The 19,755-nt window shown below is 41.1% G+C and overlaps 1 protein-coding gene across 4 annotated transcripts in view; it reads right to left on the bottom strand.

Moving 5' to 3' along the window:
* CTNNA3 (catenin alpha 3) overlaps positions 1 to 19,755 on the bottom strand; it is a 401,940-nt gene that overhangs the window by 269,564 nt on the left and 112,621 nt on the right. The window contains exon 7 of one of the 4 annotated variants that reach the window (XM_062496191.1): positions 7,106 to 7,122. The exons of the other annotated variants lie outside the window; for them this stretch is intronic. Within the exon in view, the coding sequence (XP_062352175.1) occupies positions 7,106 to 7,122 (17 nt within the window). The remainder of the gene's footprint in view (positions 1 to 7,105; positions 7,123 to 19,755) is intronic. 4 annotated transcript variants of the gene reach the window in all.

The following is a 19,755-nucleotide window of genomic DNA, read 5'->3' as shown; positions in this document are numbered from 1 at the left end:
ACCTTCATTTTAACACTGAAAAAAAATTTAAATATGCCATGCAGAAGGTAAACTTATGGAAGTCCATATGAATTTAAAATTAAATTTGACTATCTCTTTCCCTTTTTTCATCCTTTTTACAGTCATTTCAGTCCAACCTTGATATCTGATAAAAGTGATTTTTCAAATACCTGCTGCATATTCTCCAAGTAATACACATTTAAGAGGGAAAAATGTGGCACAATTTAAAGAAGCACAAACCTTTCTGTTATGCCTAAATGCTACATATTTCAGAATATGGAAAATATTAAAAAAAAAGAGTGATAAATCCTTTAACTCAAGGCTATTCTTATTAGATTAGCTTTTCTCTGAATAAATGGAGTCTTAATGAAAACTGTCACTAGAAAATGGAATGCAATCATTAGATAAACTACTGAATTACAAATTCCACCCACATCTGAATGGGTACATAAAGTTTTACAGTATTATAAGACTATATTTCTGCACCAAGATTATTAAGGAGCAGAGCTAAATGATTTTTCCTTCCAAACAGTTTATTCACCACAAAAAGTAAGAAAAATGTCCTAAAATTATTTGGCAAATAAAATTTGAATCTACTTTTTTTTTTTTTTTTGCCAAAACACTAAAAAATGGAGCGGGGGTGGCTATCAACAATTCTAATGTAACTCAAACTTTTTTTCCCTTTTTTAGATTTTCCAACTTTTCCCATAGTTAGCTAGAACTGCTGAGGAAAGTTTAAGGGTGGATTTCAGAAAGCACAGTAAAAAATTGCACTGACAGGCAGCAGTTTAATACACTTACAACTTACTCATACATCAGTTGTCCTAATTACCACTACTGAAAAATTGTACTCCTACAAAGTGGCCAAAAATGTCAAAACCTATGCTGAATAAGGAGCAACAGCCTTGATGTTGATTATGCCATCATCTCTGCTTATTTCTTTGCAAAATTCCGTTGCAAATTCTGGCAAGTATAGTTTTACTCCAGGACATAATGAGCAGCCGTCTGTGTGCCTCAGACTGAGGAACAGAACAAGTGTTAACTATTCAAAATCACAAATTTATCTTTTTTTTAGTAAATGTATGAGACTTCAATCTTCTTGTCCTGAATGACTTTAGATTTATCTTATTCGTACTTCAGCTGAAATAAAAAACATCTGCTTATGAAGATATTGGTGTGACTTCTATTCACATTTAATTTACTGTATTGCTGTAACTCTATCATAAACACAGCCATGCATGAGATTAAATGCACTTTATGAAATAAGAACGTCACTTGTTTAAATTTGTTTCAAGTAATTCAGCCCTAGTGCATTTAACAAGATAAGTAAGTTAGCACTAGTGCTGTTCTCTACTGCATTGTGTCAAGAAGTGCTGCACTTAAACCTACATCAAGGTCACCTTCCCCCATAACTCTCATAATCCCAAATCACCACACAATAAAAAACCTGCTGTCAGTGACTGAGCAGATTGGTATTATTTTTAATGGCCTAACAGAATCAAAGAGTCGTGCCACCTCGAAGAGAAGCCAGATTTTCAGGTACTAGGCACATAGGGATATCACACACGTACTTCAAATGAATTACGACACTTCCCACATTCCATAAAAGTCAGCTTCCTCCAAGGCTCCTCCAGACCTTTAGAACTGCACAAAGCCTTGCTGGGAAAAGAAGAGAAATTCCTCATTACACTAAAGTACCTCAACTAAATGGATTTCCTTACATTTATTTTAATACTGTCAGAGGGTATTTCCGAGGTGCTGTGATGCTCTGAATAGCAGCACAGTGGCAAGGCAAGTTCTGTGTGTATCAAACAGGGCAGGTTCTAACACTGCAATTAGCTTCCCACTGCTCCATTAGCAGGCCTGCAGAGGCCTCTCTCAAGCAGTTAAGATCCAAAATGACTCTGTGGCTAGCACATCAAATTTCATTATAGAGGACATTTTCTAATTTCCTAGCTTGCACTTCCAGTATATATATGGCATAGATGGAAATACATGCATGGAAAACAATTGTACTTATTTCCCTTAAATTGGCTTCTGTTAGATTTTAAAAGACTGTAAAATTATCAGGATCACAGAACGGGATTTGCTGCATTAAAGGTCACAGTCCCAAAGATTTTCTCTGTCCTCATCAATCTTCATCCAACCCTGTCCCACTCTGGGGCCTAAATTATACTTTCAAGCCTTGATTCCTTGAATTAAGGCTTACAGAAACAATATATTCTAAGAAGGGTACCAGGGCATTTTCCTCCACCCAGATTTTTCAGACTAGCTAATTAAAAGCATCTATTCCTGCCGGCTGTATTTGTACCTCCCCAAGAACTCCCAGTCTGTGCACTCTTGGCTACTCAGATCTCAGCCCACAAAACACTGTGCTGCTCCTGAGCTCTTCCTGCTGCAGAGCCCTGCTGGCAAGATCAGCCAGAGGTTCCACAAATAACAGCTCTCCACTTCACAGGAAAAAATAATAAATCATAATATGAAATAGGGAGACTTGTACAGATCCCACTACATTTCACTCTTTCATTCCCCAAGTTGGTCACAAAGGTAAATGTAAGCTATTAAGTAATATTTTTACTAACTTGGCATTTCTGTAGCTTACTATGCAGGACAGCAGTCTCCACAAACTGCCAACTTGAATAAATCATAAAGAGCACAATCTTTTTGCTGTACAAGTTCATTTTTTTTCTCTGTACGATTAGTATAGAAAGGCAGGAAGACAAATCCTTTGATCCAGAAGGATAATACTTTAGAGAAGACCAAATTATATTTTTCTGCATTCCATCACTGGGCAAGAAAGATTGACTTAATCACTCTGGATTTCTGGAACTATTCCATTTCTGCTTTTCTTTTGATCAAGCTATATGTGTAAAGATGCAGTATCTCCAGGCAGGCCAAATTTATGCGCCAGCTTCTTTGAACTTCAAACAAGCTTGCTGGACCCTTTAAATTCAATTTTATCTGCAACTCAATTACAGAGAAGTTGTTCTCTCTCCTCTGCCTAAGAAAGACTATTTCCATTTGCAGCATCTCATAATTTCATATAATCTCCTGTGGAATCCTATTTCCCTTGTCAAGTACGATCAGCTTCCCTAGGAAAGTTATAGACTGGAGTTAGCAAAGTATTTATTCACAAAGCTTTAGGTAGTCTTTGCTCCAGCAAAGATGATTTCAACATTTAAAGTAACTCCATTTTTGTCATACATGAAAAACTGAAAATGTACCACCCGAGTTTTGTGCAACAATCAGTTTAGCTGTCCCTGGGATCTTGTAGGAAGATCAGCTGTTTCAGACATGAAATGCTTTGTTATAACTGACATGCCAGAGATACGTGAGCAGGCAATCGTGGGAGGAAACTCCTTGAGACAAAGGCTGGAGTCCATCGTTCAGCTGCGTGTGAGGACAGGGGTGGGACCTGACCCCTGAGTGGGCACAGCCCTGGAGAGCCCATGGACAGGGGACAGCTGAGCACAGAGCTGCTGCTCCATGGGGAGGCAGTGCAAGCAAAACACCAAAAATACCTACAGGGCTGCCTCTGGACACAGCTGCAATCCTGCTACAACCCCCAGCTTGTTCCTGGTGGAGGCCAAGATGGCAAACCCCGTTTTACTGCAGCACGCAACGCTGCTGCCAAGTCACTCTCAGCCTCAGGACACAGCTCCTAATCCCTCTGGCATATCTAGAAGGTGCCTCCTGACAAGAAAACCTCACCTGCCCCACACAAACTGCTCCAACGTTTTGGTACTGTTGGTATGAAACCAAACGAAGCTGCTGCTGCTTGCCCTAGCAATCTGAGCCCAGGAAAGCACACCCCTTCCCCCAAACCCATAGTTGGGGTGTGCTACCCCCAGGACTGCTATCAGATCCTACAGTTTCAGTTAAGAGTGTTGCTGATGAGAGGAACAGAGATGGGAACTTCCTACATCTTGTGCTTGGAGAGGCAACTGAAAGTAGCTGTGCTGCACACAGGCTGTACCTCCACGCTGTTCTCTTGCACATCGTGCTCTGCCATTCAGGCACACTGATGAGGCCAAAACTGTGAATCTGCTCCATTTCATTAGCTGGATTACAAAGAAACAATCAATCTTTCCCAATAAAACTCCACTGTCTTTGCCAATAACTTGGTTCTCTAAAAGCCTGGGCGAAACTGTTACAGAGAGATGAAGATAAATCTTGAGGCCAATTAACAGCTCCTGAATTTCAAGCTGAATATTCGCAATTGTATGGACCTGAACTCTCAGGAGAAAGTACACAGAATAGACAGCAATTACAGACACTCCCCACTGTTTTATATGCAATTACAGATATCCCCCAGCAACTGAATAATTTTCTTTACAAATAAATTTGGCAGTGAGAACTTTTTAATCCTTTCTGAATTTGTCCTTAAGCAAGTAGCCTGTGCCAGCTCTACACTGCTTCCACACTCATTCTGCCCCAGCACTGCAGCACATTGAGTCCATTGCCATTTGCAGAAGAAAACAGGGCCTGGCTGAAACACAGGGCAGGAACTGAGGTTTCTGAAAGGTGCACCAGCCAGGAGATGCCCAGCTTCCCAGGAACAACTCAGTGCCTTAGAGGTACACATTTAGTTTTGTAAATAACCCAAAAGTTATTCTGACAACTGTTGTGAATTTATCAAGCCCCAACGAAATATAACAACATATTAACCCCTGATTTCCTTTTACATCTACTGTGCTATTGGCATAAACCCAGTTAGATCAGTTTTGATTTACGATCCTGAAAGTAGGAGAACAATTAAATCCATTAGCCAACTCTCCTAGAAATAAACTGTGAGATATATATATATATATATATATATATATATATATATATATATATAAATTCTAAGTGGCTTGTTGAGGAGGAAAAGATTCCATCTAGCCCAAATCCTCTGTAATTCAAACATGAAAGTCCCCGTGCTGTTCATTCTACGTGACTCTCTCTCCCAATTACTGCTACCACTTTCATCCTCTTTCTTCAGGATAGGGGAAAAAAGAAACTCTATTAAAATTTCTACAGAGAGCACACAGAAATCAGATAGATTTCTGAGCAGACATCTATTCTGAGCAAAATACTCCTCATCCAAACCAGTTCAAGATAAAACAGAAATAAGCTCTTCCACTAGGAGTGCCTCTCTCAAGAGGCAACATTCTCCCACTGCTCCAGTGAGCCAGCAACAACCAACACACCGAAATATTCCTTGGGGCCATGCGCAGGGTGCTGGGGTCAGGTGCAGAATTTCCAGTGTTACGAGCTCGCTCCGGGTGCCACTCTCGGTCACGCAGCCTCTGAAGACATTCCCAGGCTACCCAGGGTTTCCTTCTGACAGAGTGGTCCCGTGCACTGTAAGCTACATGACAGCAACAGAGGATTCAGACCTCAGTTTTCAGGCTCATCTTTTCCCTTAACTTCTGTTGTGGTGGAACTCTTAATTTTTCACAGTTTAAGTCAAGGAGGAACACCACAGGTGTGATTAAAACACACACTAACACACAGACTTTGCCATGAGTCCCAAATACACAGTTTCACAGTCAGTTACAAAAACCCTGGGAGTGGGGTTGTTATCTCTGCCCAGAACAGCACGCATTCCTTTACTTGCTCCCCATTTGCTGAAGATGGTTTCTTGGGCTTTCCTAAACTAGATTATTCCTGGTGATTTTACCAGTAGTGAAACATCTCCATTTCTGAAAGTGAAAACTCAGTTGCTCTTTGTGATTCCTGCATTTGAGAGACAACCAGCACGACTTCAGCACTTCAGTCAGACAGTAATGTCTGCATTTGGAGTGCAAGCACAACAGAGAGGTGAGAAGAAAACAGAGCTGAAGAAAAACTGAACAGATGGGACTTTGGAAAGAATGTCTCAGATCCCACACAAAACACAGCTATCTCCAAATTCTCTTTTAACCTGCTTGTTGCTCTATTTCTCTTACAAGGACTATCCTTATTCAAAAGTGTATTTCTTTCATCTACACCTTCTAATTCTGGGAGCAATCAATATCACGTTCTAAGCTAGGAACTTTTCAAGACTAAAAAGTGTTTTTTTTTCTTTTTTGGAGGGTTGGGGAGTGGAGGGCATGGAATGCCAATGCTAAATTCCAACAACAAAAAGTCTTCTATCTAGAAGCTTACTGAGAAAATGTTCAATCCAAATGAGACTTGAGAAACATGCAAGAGAAATTCCAATTCAAAGTGTCATTGAAAACTGGTGTTTTAAAGTGGGGCTGAGAGGAGTTGGGGAGATCATCTTTTCCATCACTTGCCCCAGCAGCAATGGCCACAATGCATTCTTGACAGAAGCCTGGCTAATCTGTTTGTGGCTTGCTTCCTGTGAAGTACACTTCTGTATTTCCTCTGGCAGCTATTACAGTTATTACTTAATTATCCCTAACAGGAGAAGTTTAATCCAATCTAACCCTATTTTAGACCTGCTTCTTGTTTTACCCACCATTATGATGGAGAACAGATCTTCCCTTCTTTGCAGCAGAACTGTTCTTATCTGAAGGGCTTTATCACATATTACTTCATGCTCTCTTGACTGAAGACTCCACATCATTCTTCTAAGTCATCATTTCCAGATTCCAATTTCTCCCCATGCTGTCCTTCAGGAAATCTCTGATTATTTTGTAGCTTTATTGACACAGCTCAATAGCGGTATTTATTCCTCTCCAGCCAAGGCCTCACCAGTGCTGGCCAGAGTAAAACAATGCCAAGACATGCCCTGTGATTGAAGTACCTCATGCACCACATCATTTTTGTATCAGCATGCTGATGGTGTTGCATTTCTCCTCACCCAGTTGTTCCCCCCACCATGGGGGCACAGCTGCCCACTCCCACACGAGGCAAAACCAGGCTCCCCATCTTTGCAAGTCACCTCTCCCAGTTGCCAATCCAAAGTCTAGTTCTGTCTTACCCCATGCCCGCAGTCCCCTCCTGCAGTTTTAATCCTCAGCTCCACTAAGGTGCTGCCTTATGACCTACACATCTAGGAGAGGTTTGTGCGACCTTCATTTGCTCTTCCCCTGACCTGAGAGTGAAACCACACAGCTCAGTTGTCACAAAGCTTCTGCCATGCCCTCACTCACATTTCAGCACATACTAAGTTCACCATCCAGTTCCCACTCCCTACCATGCTCTCCTTCATGGCCAGGTTATCCTGTAGCACCTCAGTCAAATTTCACACAAGAACAGATACGTACAGTACCCATTTTATCACAGGTTTTTTTAATTTAGGTCTACACAGTGGCTAAAAAGACAGCCAATATTACAAACACATCAAATCCCTGCTTTCTAAACACACCATAAAATACACAAAAAAGCCATTCAGATTTCTTCCCCATTGTTTGCAGCTTCTCTGGCTCCCAGACATAAAACTGTGATGCTGACCCTGTGTCCCATAGGTGCCACAAGCAGCCTGGAACACCAGGATATTCAGGTGTTCTGGCACCTGCCCCAGGCAGTTCCCAGATCAGGTATGTCCCACCCTGTGCTCAACACCTCGTGGGGCCCCCTGTACACCCTGTGCTCTGCTCTTTTCCTGTGCAGCTCAGGACACACCTCACAGGGAAGGTTCATACAGCACGTTTCAAATCCTCTCTCTCCCATTTTAATATACTTAAGTTTGAGAATTCACACAAGAACATGCAGAAATCAAACAGAAAAGAAAAGCCATTGTGATTATAATAAAAGCTAATTTACTTACCATGCATTTGTCTACAGCTGCTGTGAAAATTGCTTTAACCAGTCCTAGCTGTGGGCTGAGAATGAAATACACTCTTTTGAAAGCTCATCAGAAGAAATAGACATTAACGAAACACTTTGATTTTTTAAGTAAATAAGAAAATTGGAAATTAAAGTTCCCAAAGCAATTAGAAGTCTGTCATATTGTATGTGTGTATTGAAGTGAAAAATTAAAATACACATATGCACAATGGAAAGACTTAGAGAAGTGCCATGGAAGAGTGTAACAGCAAAGTACTTCTTCAGGGGCAGGATTAAAGAGATTTATGTTTAGCTCCCACCTGGAAAAACAGTAGACCCCAAAAGAACTGGGACATGGGTCCAGAAACACAAAGGATTTCCTTGACAATCAGCAAGAGTCTAAGGACTTTTCGCCTAGACAGGTTTGAAATCTCCATTAGTACTGCTATCCTGGCCAAACTTTTCCAGAGGAAAAGCTCTTCACAACCAGACCAATTCCTGTACTAATGACTGTCTGATTCAGCTTAAAGTGCTCCGCTTGATGAAGAGTGGCATCAATCCTGACAGGAGCAGATGTTTTTTCTAATATCATCACCACCCACTAACAACAACTTCACAGGCAGGCTGTTATCCAACCAACCCTCAGAGTAACTCACCATGCTCCTGCAGAGCTGTAACTTGCAGCTGAGAGTCAAATGCAGCTGTGCAGGGGGCCCAGGGGATGTTGGAAATGACAGCCAGTGCACAACCTGACTATGGCTTTTAAAAATTCCTGCCAATAACCAGATGACCAGTGTCATGTATCACACTGAGGTTTTGTACTGATACCCCACTGTCACCTATTGAGCCCCCATGTCACAATTAATTGGGAGATCTCTGAGAGGACACCAAATTACATACTTTTCCAGTACTCTGAAATCTTGATTTAGTAAATCCTCTCACCCTGATTTATAATAAGTGAGTGATGATCCAAAGCCTGGATTTGTGGGATTATGCAAGGACTAACAGTATATTGTCAATAAGAGTAAATATGTATCTGTCAATTCAGGAGTCAGTTGAAAATATTATTTGATCCATAATGCTTCAAAGGCCAGTAACAGTTCAGATACAACAGAGATGAGACATCAACCTTCAATTCTTACCATGACTTTGAACAGAGATATAGTAATGTATCACATTTAAGTAGGCGCCACAAAAATGGGAAATATCTGTGAAACTGGTAAGATACTAGCAATGTTTTACAGTGACTAGTTTAAAGATCCCCATTCTATACTTTCAGCAAGATAATTTGGCAATAAGCAGCCAGTACCATTAGGAATAAATATGTATATAGTTCTCTGTTCTAAACAGTCTTTTTTGATCAAAAAGTCTACTTGTGTATACTATAGACAACACAAGCAACTGGTTAAGCTTCAGCCATAAACCCAAAAAATGTGTAGCAGGAAAACCGTTATGCTAAAATCTTTCTGCAAAAAGGTTTTCACTTAAAAAAAAAAAGAAAAGATAAAAGAATGTAAATTAAATGGAATTTCTATTATTCAGTCCAGGTTTATCTGCCAACAAGCTGACAGTTCCTTAGTTGAGGCTACAAATGCTGAACACTACTGAAGGATTCAATTCCCCCTTTGGTGGCAATCAACATTAGATTTGCTGTGAACAAAGCACTTCGGGATCCCTTTTCAGATTATCTGGTAACAAACCTCTTTGCATACCCTATTAACTGCTACATGAGAAAAGTACTTTGCCCAGAAAAACAGAGATGTTATTTTATAGTATAAATGTATCAGACTTATTTTGTATTTGTCACATCTACATAAACTGTGTGGTAATAGTAGCACAGCATTTTTTCTAAGTGGGTCACCATAAATACTTGGAATTATATTGCATTTCTCAAGCCTGAAAACTGGGACTCACCCTGCCAGTTGTGCCTCTTGGCACATCTACCTTAGACTTGTATCAAATACTTCTGCAAATTTGGAAGAGCCAAAACTAGAGATTTTACCATAACCTACAGAGCAACAGGTTTCCAGAGCCTGGAGTACCTTAGAGTTATGACACCTTTGTGATTGACAGGGCTCTCCCATGGGCACTGGAGCACTGTCTGCTAAGGTGATGGAGGAGTCCACCTGTCTCACTGGAAATACTGACTCTATCAGTCAGTACCCAGGAGCTCAACAATGGCTTATGGGTCAAAACCTCCTAAAAATGAGCTACTGACATGAGGTAAGGAGGACAGTACAAAGCCTCTCTCCTTGTGCCCCTCTTCACTTGGTGTTTCAGTCACATGCAAGTCAAGCAATCTTTCATACCCTGGCTTTGAAGTCCCTGAGTTGACACCGTTTTGCAATGGAAAGGTGGAACCACATGCTTGAGTTGGGGTTTTTCCCCTGAAACAAGAAAAGATTTGTATCATCAAAAGAAATGTAGGAAAACCAGGAAAAGCAGATCCCATCCAGATTTATGGCACCTTAATATCACAACATATCCAAGAAAAGTTTGCGTGATCCAGATGAAATAGGGTTAACGTTGTAGATGTGCTTTACTTTACTGTTGCACATTCTGTCCAGAGTGGTGGTGCAATGCTGAGCAAGGGAAAAGATGGCTGGCAGGGGCACTGTGAGTTGTTTAATTAAAAGAAGCTATGTCCTGGCCAAGGCTTTATGTTAAACAATTTGCTGTTTAAGCAACCACCTGTTCCTTCAAGTTAGACTTGGCTCTGATTGAGGAAAAACATTCAGAAACGAAGCTGAGAAGTATTCGTAATTCTCCAACACTAAAAAAAAATAAAAAATTTGAAAGGACATACAGTTCTATCTATCAAAGCAGAAGATTCCATAAAATCACTATAAAACACATTTGCTGAATGTATTTTAAATGTTAGAAAATCCACTGAGCAAGCACATTGCTGATTACAGAATAAAATGAAAGCAGATAAAGACTGCCAATCCTCATTCTATCACATCCATATAACAGAGCTCTCAGGAGTAAGTGCTGAGCTGAGCCATGCATACACAGAGGGATGCCCAGCCAGCCACCAGCTATGTCAGCAGCAGGGCTAAGCCACCCCAGCTAAAGGAGACAAGGAAATGGAAAAGCAGCTGTCCCACCAGCTCCCCTGATGCTGCACAGCACCCAGTGGGTGACAAAGGAGCCCCGGCCCAGGGGAGCAACACTGGAGAGGTACATCAATAATTTATACTATGGCAGAGATTGCCACAACTCTGACACCAGCACTGAGGCCCCCAAACACTCCTGCTCTCACTGCATTGTTTTTTTTTTCCAATCAGACACCTAGACAAGCTTAGATTCTTAAAACCTTCTTACAACTCGTGCACTTGTGCTGCTTTTCAGTGGAGGTCCTGTCCCAGCAATATCATCATGCTTCTCATCTTTTGGCTGAGCTACAGTTTCCTTACCTTCCTTAATTCATCCAAACAAGCTGCAGGAGATTAAGATTGCCTTGCCCTCGCCCTGAGATCTCTGTACAGCTCACCCAGGCTTTACTCCTGGGCTGTGGGCATCAGCAATGCCCCTCAGAGCTGGGGCAGCACAGCAGGGGCAGTGCAGGAGGCACAGGAAATGCAGCACCAGTAACAAGCTGGCTGCTCAGGAGCAGTACAGATCCTGATCAGGAGACTCTGACCGCTGCAGGGAAGCCAAGAGGTGATACCAAACAGCTCAAACCTCTCCAGGAGTGCAAAGGAACACAAAGGACAGGTAGATTAAGGATTGAGCCTAGAATGCTTTCAGGATTAGTATGTGAAAACACCACATACTGACTGAATAAAAATCAGAAAGTAAAGAATGTCAGAAACTGAAAATCCATTAGGCTATATGTCTTGCTCATAAAGAATAAAAGGTAATTTGTTAATGAAGAAGAAATGAACGCATCAACAATTCAATGCAAATCATCAGCCCAAGCAAATGCATTAGCTTCTCTGAATGGCAAACTACTTTTACTCTCCTCATTTTTGCTCTTTAAAGCTTTTTTTCTTTAAACAAACAAAAAAAAGTGTGTTATTTATTCAAACCACATAACTATTTCTCAGAAAATGAATTTATTACAGTGTTTTGAAAGCTCTACTGCAATTTTTACATTTACTCCAGAAAGCAAATGATGGCATGTACTGAAAAAGCTGGCTATCTAGGATGCTAAGTGGTTTGTCTTACAGATACAATCCAAGCTTAAAATTAATTATTCCTCCTTTCTTTGCTGCATTCTTCTCAAGTCACCACCTTACCTCTGGAGTAGTTCATTAGGAAATTATTTTCATCCCCTTTCTCAGGAACATCAAGATGAGGGTTACTCTGAGTACAGTGTTCTTCCTAATTGTACTTTCTTTTAAACCATTAGTGATTATTTCTATATGAGCCAACTTCAAAGTATCCCCGTTATGAGATTTGAAAGACAATCTACACTGTAAAAACAGAGAAAATAAATCCAGCCGTGCCTGAGCAAAGGCAATGGCTGTGGGCAGACATGGCACACAGAACTCGTGGGACCAGTGGGATATGAGGGACAGCACCACAGCACAGGGTCAGGTGCAGAACTGCCTCAGAGCCCTGCCAGAGCTCTGCAGGCCAGGAGTGACCTCCTTACACAGAGCACTTTGCACAGTGTTCTCAGTTATTTCCTTGCAGAGAGCACTTTGAACAGTGATCTCAGAGTTATTTCCTTGCACAGAGCACTTTGCACAGTGTTCTCAGATATCCAGAGCCCAACCTGTGCAAGACCAGGAACACCATCCTCAGATGCGACCTGTCTGACACCCTAAGGAAGGGTAAAAACAGTCATAGAGGAAATTCAATGTATGAGCTTAAATGGCAGGAAAGCCACAAAGGACTGCCTTGTGCTGACCGTGAAGCAAGCACATTTGCTGGGGCAATCACTGCAGCATTAATCAATCTATTTGCCAATTTGCTTTAAAGCAGCTTCCTTCTCAAGCCAGCCCTCACTTACTACAGAAATTCATAGAAGCGAAATAAGTGCTTCAACAATCAGTAATTTGGCTGTCTTTCCTAAATCATGACACTCAAATAATTATTTTATCACCTTTCTCTTCCAACACTCTGCCAAATCCCATGTTTCCACCAAGTCCTCAAATAATCCTAGGCAAAAGCAATCTTTTCTGGGCAGCACTTGGCCTTCCCCAGACCATTTCCTATCACTGCCAGATGCAGAGTGCAAAAACAATCAAAAAACTTGGTGGAAGGCAAATTCTAAGTGAGGCCCAGCCTGTGTGGCTGGGACACAAAGCCCCTGCAGAGGCACAGTCTTTCCATGAACTTCTGGGGGACCAAAGGCAGCAGCCTGACTCAGGAGCAGTGCCACAGACCCAGTGCGTAATGGGGAGAAGTCAGCAGCACTGAAATCTTTATAAGCTTCCCTTTTATAAACCCCTGTGCTTGCAAAATCAAGTAGGAGTTACAAAATGTGTTGCTAATGCTCATGAGGTCAGAGAATTGTTTTCTGTACAACTGTAAAATTCATTGCAAAGAAACACACGTGACCCATTCTTCCAGCTTTGGGGTAAAAGACCTTTCATAGGGAATTTTCCTATATAAATTTGAGACTGGCAGATTTCTGCACCAGCCACCTGCATCTTTGGGTAGCTCAGCTGAATAGTTTTCTGTTCATCTACTTTCAATGTGCAAAGCACATTACCAAAAGGAACAAAATGATAAATAGCAAACTATTCTTTAAAAGGGCAGAAAACATCTCTGTCACATGAAATTCTATCGAGTATTTCTCTCTTATTCTAAAATCCCCCAAGAGAACTTCTGCACAAGTATTTAAAAATTTGGTTTCTAAATTAGATGTGATCTCTGTTCAACATCTGATTGTGAAATTTGGTCAGATTTTTCAGCCCACCTGCTGTGCATATTAAACCGCACAAAACCAGATTTTGAAAAAAGCAGTACTAGAAATTAATTTTACTTTCATCATTCTCATGCAAATTCTTGTGGTCAAAGTTTTACACAAAGATTTTCAAAGCCAATGGCTTTAGAGATGGGTTTGTGAGACGTGAAGTTAGCTGAGAGAATTCTCTGTGGAGTCATGCAGTGGTGTCTCCAGAGAGCTTGGCCCATCCAGCAGCTGTACTGGCCCTCCTGCAGGTCTGTGCAGCTCTAGACACCAGTGCTGCAGGCAAACACCTGCCTGCTATTCCTGCAGGGCTGCAGGGTGTGCACAGCACTTGGAACATGCAGCACGTTCCCAGGGAACAGCGCCAATGCTGCCAGCAGCCCCTGACTGAAGAGCAAGTTTTCATAAGAGCACTCCATGGTGACCCAGCAAATGCAGAAATCCAGCTCTTCCCCCGGCCACAGAAGCCACTGGAGATGGGAAGGGCAGTCCAGCACTGTGTGAGTGAGCTGTCACTGCTCCTGTGCCAGCAGTCCTGGGCAGAGAGCAGCACTCCTCAGCAGCAACACATCCTGACCTTGCAGTGCTTTATGGCCACCAGGCATTCAAAGAGAACTGATGACTGCAGAGTCACTCCTGCTACTCAGAGCCACTTCTGCCTTCAAACTCCTGACACTCTGCAGGTGCCACCAGAGCCCTACACATGGGACAAGTCACAGTCTGCACCTGTTTTCTGGTTGCTATATTCAGAGAGGATGCAGAAATGCCTCAGGAAACTGGAAGGAGAAACAAGGGCCCCACACCACATCCTGATGCATGACACACACCGGACACTGATCTGTCCCAGCAGCCAGATGATAACAATCAACTGACATAGGGATTATCTACATTCTGTCCTGACAACTTAATTAAGTCATTTAATTAGTAACAGCCACCAAGTATTGCACTGGCACTGTTACTAACTCCATCTGTTGTTGCTAGATTACCTTTTTAGTCTGCGTTTAATGTCTGAGACGAGATGTGATGGTACTTGTGGCCACCATCCTGCTAATGGTATGGTTGGGCCCAAGCAAAGGAACCAATCCCTGAAATTATCCTCAAGGTACTCAGAATTGGTCAAAATTGGAGGGATTTTTTTTCAACAGAAAATTGCAATTAATGAAATTGATTTTAAATAGAAAAATATATACACAATATCTCACTAAAAAGTCTGGAACATTCGGATTAGACTACAATGTTCTCATTACAATTTTAATACACTATTGCCATCTTACAGATTTAATCAACATTTCAAAAATCAATTTTGATAATACATATTGTTGAAGGTTTAATTACTAAGACAGCATGTGACAAAAACATTTAGAACAAAATATTCTAATTCAAAATACAATTTTGACGTATTTTCAAAGAAAATATGTCAAAAATCTGGAAAGTCCTTAATTCTTTTTTTCATTCTAATTCACAGCAACATCTCTCAGATTCTTGAACTTCCATCTAAGTGGAAGTTCATGTTTCATCATCAGGATCTGCTAGAGATGGTGAACGTGGTGCATGAGGCCTCAGAGTATGAATTCTGCAAAGCAGCACTATTTTATTACCTTTAACATGCACAGACCCATTAACACAGGTGGCTCACAAATGATCTGATTCTTCCCAAACACAGATGGAAATTCTTTATTACCAGCACAGACTTCCCCATCTTGCACCTGCAGGCAGGAAACACCAATCCAGGCCACGCACAAGAAACATCCCGTGCACCTGCACTTCCTTTTTCCTTGCACAGAGCTGGGTCTGGCTCTTGAGCCCTCCACGTTTGTCCTGTTTTCCACACAATTCCCTCGCTCATTCAAAGAGCAAATAAGCCCTCTGAACAGAAACACATCCTGTCTTGTAAATTCTGTGCAAGTTTCCCTACAGAATGACATAAACCAAATGTATTTACTGCATTGTCTGTACCACTGTCATTCCTTCCAAAAATATTCAGACTCCATTCTTCTTCTCTAGAGCAGCGGTGCTAGAGGCACTGCCAGTGCTGATCCCCCCCTTTTGGTGGTTCCCCAAAGTCCTGTGTGCTCTTGCTAGACCTGGGGGGATAAATACTGTTTAACATCTCAGGCTGCATGAAGAGAACCATCCTCTGCCTACTCACTGTATCAAAAATACCCAAGCAGCTTCTTTTACCACGCAGCAATTTGTATTTTGACCTGAGGGAAACATGCTGACCCAAAGCAGCCATGCAGCAAGGGCTATACTCCCTGCACAGCTGAAGTAAGAAAATAAACATATTTGTACGGGCTCTAGCAAAGATCAAAGGGACTGCTAGAAGCTGGCTCTAAAGAAATATCCCAGCCAGTGGGCCTTTTCCCTCACTGCTCAGGATTTCTTGAAATTAATTCATTATTAAATTGCCCAAGTAATGATTTCCTGCCCTGAAACATTTGTGCTCCTAAACTGAAGAATTGTTTAGTTTTGGACAAGTCAATACACAAACAGCCAGCCTGAGTGTGACACAAATGTCATAGCAGCAGTGTGCTAATATGCATGACAGAAATATTTTAACAAGTGCAAATAGTAATGCATCTTCGAAATAAAGAAGTTCTAGCATGTACTGATACGGTGCTTGGGAACGTTACAGAGCTACTTCCCTCATAGGAAGGCCACTCAGAGAAGGAAAGAGGTTTTTTAAAGAAATTTTTTCATTAGCATAAATATCAATGTATGGACAGGAAGTGATGGCTAAGGAAAAGAAAGAATCTATTATTACTTCTGTCACATCAGAAAATAACTGGTTTTTATCAGTCAGGTATATACAGTAATCTTTTTAGGAATCTTTACTAAGAACTGAATGATCAATATATCCCATGCTCCCCATCCATGAAATTTATTAATGATATTAAGCCCTGCTCTTGCCTTTCAAGCTGTGTCTGGTATTAGTCCTCTGCTGTAGTATCATTCAATTTTTAATCAACATCTTTCTTTAATTTACTTAAATAATTACACAGAGCCATTCAGTAATGTAATCGGAAATACTTCACTCAGAAGAGTTTTATGAAATTATACTATTCTGCAGAAATAAACAAAACAAACACTGCTCATTCCATGTTAAAGTCCAAGAACCAAGGCTGATAAAGCAGTATTTCATTTAAACATTAAATATTAAATATAAATTTCACTCTTCTTTTAGATATATTCTTCTCTATTAATTTTTTAAATTTTCAATTAGAAAATTTTGGTTTAAATTATTGTGTGTTTAGAGTCGTTTCTCCTAATACCCCTTAGGAAGTCTCTTCCCCCTGTGTGAACATATAATTTCTCCTACCTCTAACAAAGAATGAGGACTTGATCCCAGGAGAGCCTCTGCCAAAACTGCAGTAGCATTTTGGCATCATTCAAAGGGGTTTTTTAAGATATATGAAAATTCTCTTGTTCCAACAATTAGAAAATATCACTATGCTAGTTATTCAACCAAAGTGCAATGGTAGCTATATGACAAATTGGTCTTTTGCCTATTTTAATTATTCTTTGAAGAGATTATCATCCACTCCTCTTTGAGCAACACAAACCCACGTCATAGAACAAAGGAAGGAAGGACAAAAAAAGCAAGAAGAAAGCCTGGAATTCTGTGCAGTATGTATTTAATTTTCAATGAGAACAGCTGAATTACAAAGCGCAAAATTGATTTCAAATGGAACTTCCTGCAATAAACAAAACATTTTAGTTTTATCAAATTATTAAATCCCAAGGGAATCTGTCTGTATCCTTCACCTAATTTAAAGATTTACATGCAAAACTCAGCATGTGGGGCACATCTGGATTTGAGTCAGGTACTTCAAGGGACTTTGAGACCGTAAAAGTCAGCAAATGGATTAAAGCAGTCTCAGCATAGGCCTTCGATCTCTTGTGGAGGACAGGTATGCCTGGATTAGTCACTGGAATAATATTACTCGTATTTGAAGCTGATACAGGCTGTGAATGTTGGATTTTTCAGTAATTTGAGTACACTGTGCACAATGCGACACCACTCCATAGAAACAAATCAGCTGAAATGGAAAGAGGAATTTCTACTGCAACACGCCTGGGACAGAAAACAAAACCCCATGATTAACATCCTCATTGCTCATGAGCAGCCTCCTGTGCCCAAAGAGGCACTTGGATGTTATGCTTTTACATGATGTGCACACACCACACAGCTCAAGGTGTGCTTTGCTCAGCACAGCACCACAAAATGCAGCAGGACACAGAGAAGGGGAGCTGAGGGATGAGAGGGAGTGGTATTATTTGTGTTTTTAAACTCTTCTTACACACTTCCTAAGGCTTTGGCACTTGAGATTACATGTCCCTGATGCTGTATCACTGACCACCGATTGCCTCAAAGTCCCTGGCAGCCAGCTGGGAGTGCTGTAATAGCAGCAGAGCAACGTGACTGCAGCCCCTGGCTGAAGAATGTCCTGCCTGACACACGCCAAGCTAATAAAATTAAGCATGGCTGCATCTGCAGGAAGGGCTTTGCCAGCACACCTCTACTGAGCCAGTGCTGTGGCTTTCAGCGACCAGAACACTGTGGACAGGATTCTGTCAGCAGCAGATGTGTCAGGAAAATCTGTCCTCCAGAAAAATCAGGAGAAAAACATGGAAAACATCATCTTTTGGTTGGTTTTTGTGGGTTTTAGAATTGGTACCCCATTTTAATCTTGAGGTATCTGTAATAAAGAATACAAATGAAATACATAGTTTGCCTTCAACTCAGTTTCTACACACTAAATTTTGGGAAAATCAAGCTAGCAGAGTAAATAAGGCCTCCTCCTTGCTCTCAGACGCAACACAAGTCCCTCTTCCCTGCAGATCTATAAAACCTGTGGCCCTGGCTTATGATATCCCAGGGAAGTCCACTTTATCCAAACATGTGCAGGTGTCATTGGCTCATTCCATGAAGCAAGCCAGGGTTCATGCAGCACTTGGCAGGACCAGCCTTTGGACAGCCCTGAGCCACAATCACAGTCCATGCAGCAGCCGAACTGTTTCAGGATCAAGGGCTGACAACTAACACTCAAAATTCAGAACCACACAGCATGGTTTCACTGTTTGCCTCAGCACCACCAGACTCTTCTGTATCTGAAAGCCTATTTTGGGATATAGCACTTAAGGGAAGAGAGCATTAGGCCATCTCAGTGAAAAGCAGCCAAGAGAGCATGGACTGCAAAGAACAGCAAAGGTGAATGAGATAATAGATTGATGGCAGCCAACATCAATGTAACTGGAAGATAGAAAGCTTACACAAATTATTAATATGGCCAGTAATAAGAAGGATTCTTCCTTCCCAAGATAGAAATAAGAGGGAAAACAACAAAACAAAGCAAGTAAGGTTAAAATTTGGAAGGTAAGAGAGAAAAAAGGCATCAGTTTATCAAGTTCCTTGGTATTTTCTAAACTCCCTCTTACTGGGGTTTTAGTAACTTCAGCTTGCACTAAACTTAGAACTTAGCCTTCATAGGGGGATACATAAATTATATAAAATTTCCCTACTGTTCACACACTGAAAAGTAAAGAACTAGCTAAAGATTTATCAATAAAAACACCTTCCTTTTCTTAAGGTAAACTCATGATCTGTGGAGTTTGAGTTGTGGTTCTGAATACTCAGAGTAGGTAATACTTCAGCTTCTGGTTCATTCAGTGTTGTTTATTCTGCTGTTGCTTTATTTCTCTGTAAACAAGCCTGATGAAAAGTAATGAGATTGCCTGTTACAGTACTTAGGGGATATGAAAATTATCCGTTACATTAAAATAATCAGAGAAGAAAATAAGATCATATTAAATGCACTCTACTGAAGCCTACCCAAGGCATGTGAACCCATACTCTGAGGAATACAAATAATTCTACTTAGAGCCTGCCAACGGCCCAAAAAGTTCAACTATCCACCAACACAGGAACATTCAATAAAAATCGCTGAGGATAACTGCAGTTGGTGTTGGAAATGATTGGATATTGCTCTGGCAGTCTTCAGTGGGTTTTGCTCATTATTGCTTATTACCATGCACAGACCTTGCCCTCCAAAACACAAAGTGTGCCCCTGGGTTTGTGGAAGCCTTGCTGCACGACCAGGCCCCAGGCTCTTTAACTAAACAAGGCCCCCTGATGTTCAACTAAGCTGTCCTGGACAAATTAAGAAGAACTTTAATTCAGTGTTTGTTCT

The sequence above is a fragment of the Cinclus cinclus genome, chromosome 7 (assembly GCF_963662255.1).
Source record: "Cinclus cinclus chromosome 7, bCinCin1.1, whole genome shotgun sequence".
Classification (NCBI taxonomy): Eukaryota; Metazoa; Chordata; class Aves; order Passeriformes; family Cinclidae; genus Cinclus; species Cinclus cinclus.
The sequence above is the reverse complement of the archived record's forward strand: the minus strand, read 5'-3'. Positions and strand labels throughout refer to the sequence as shown.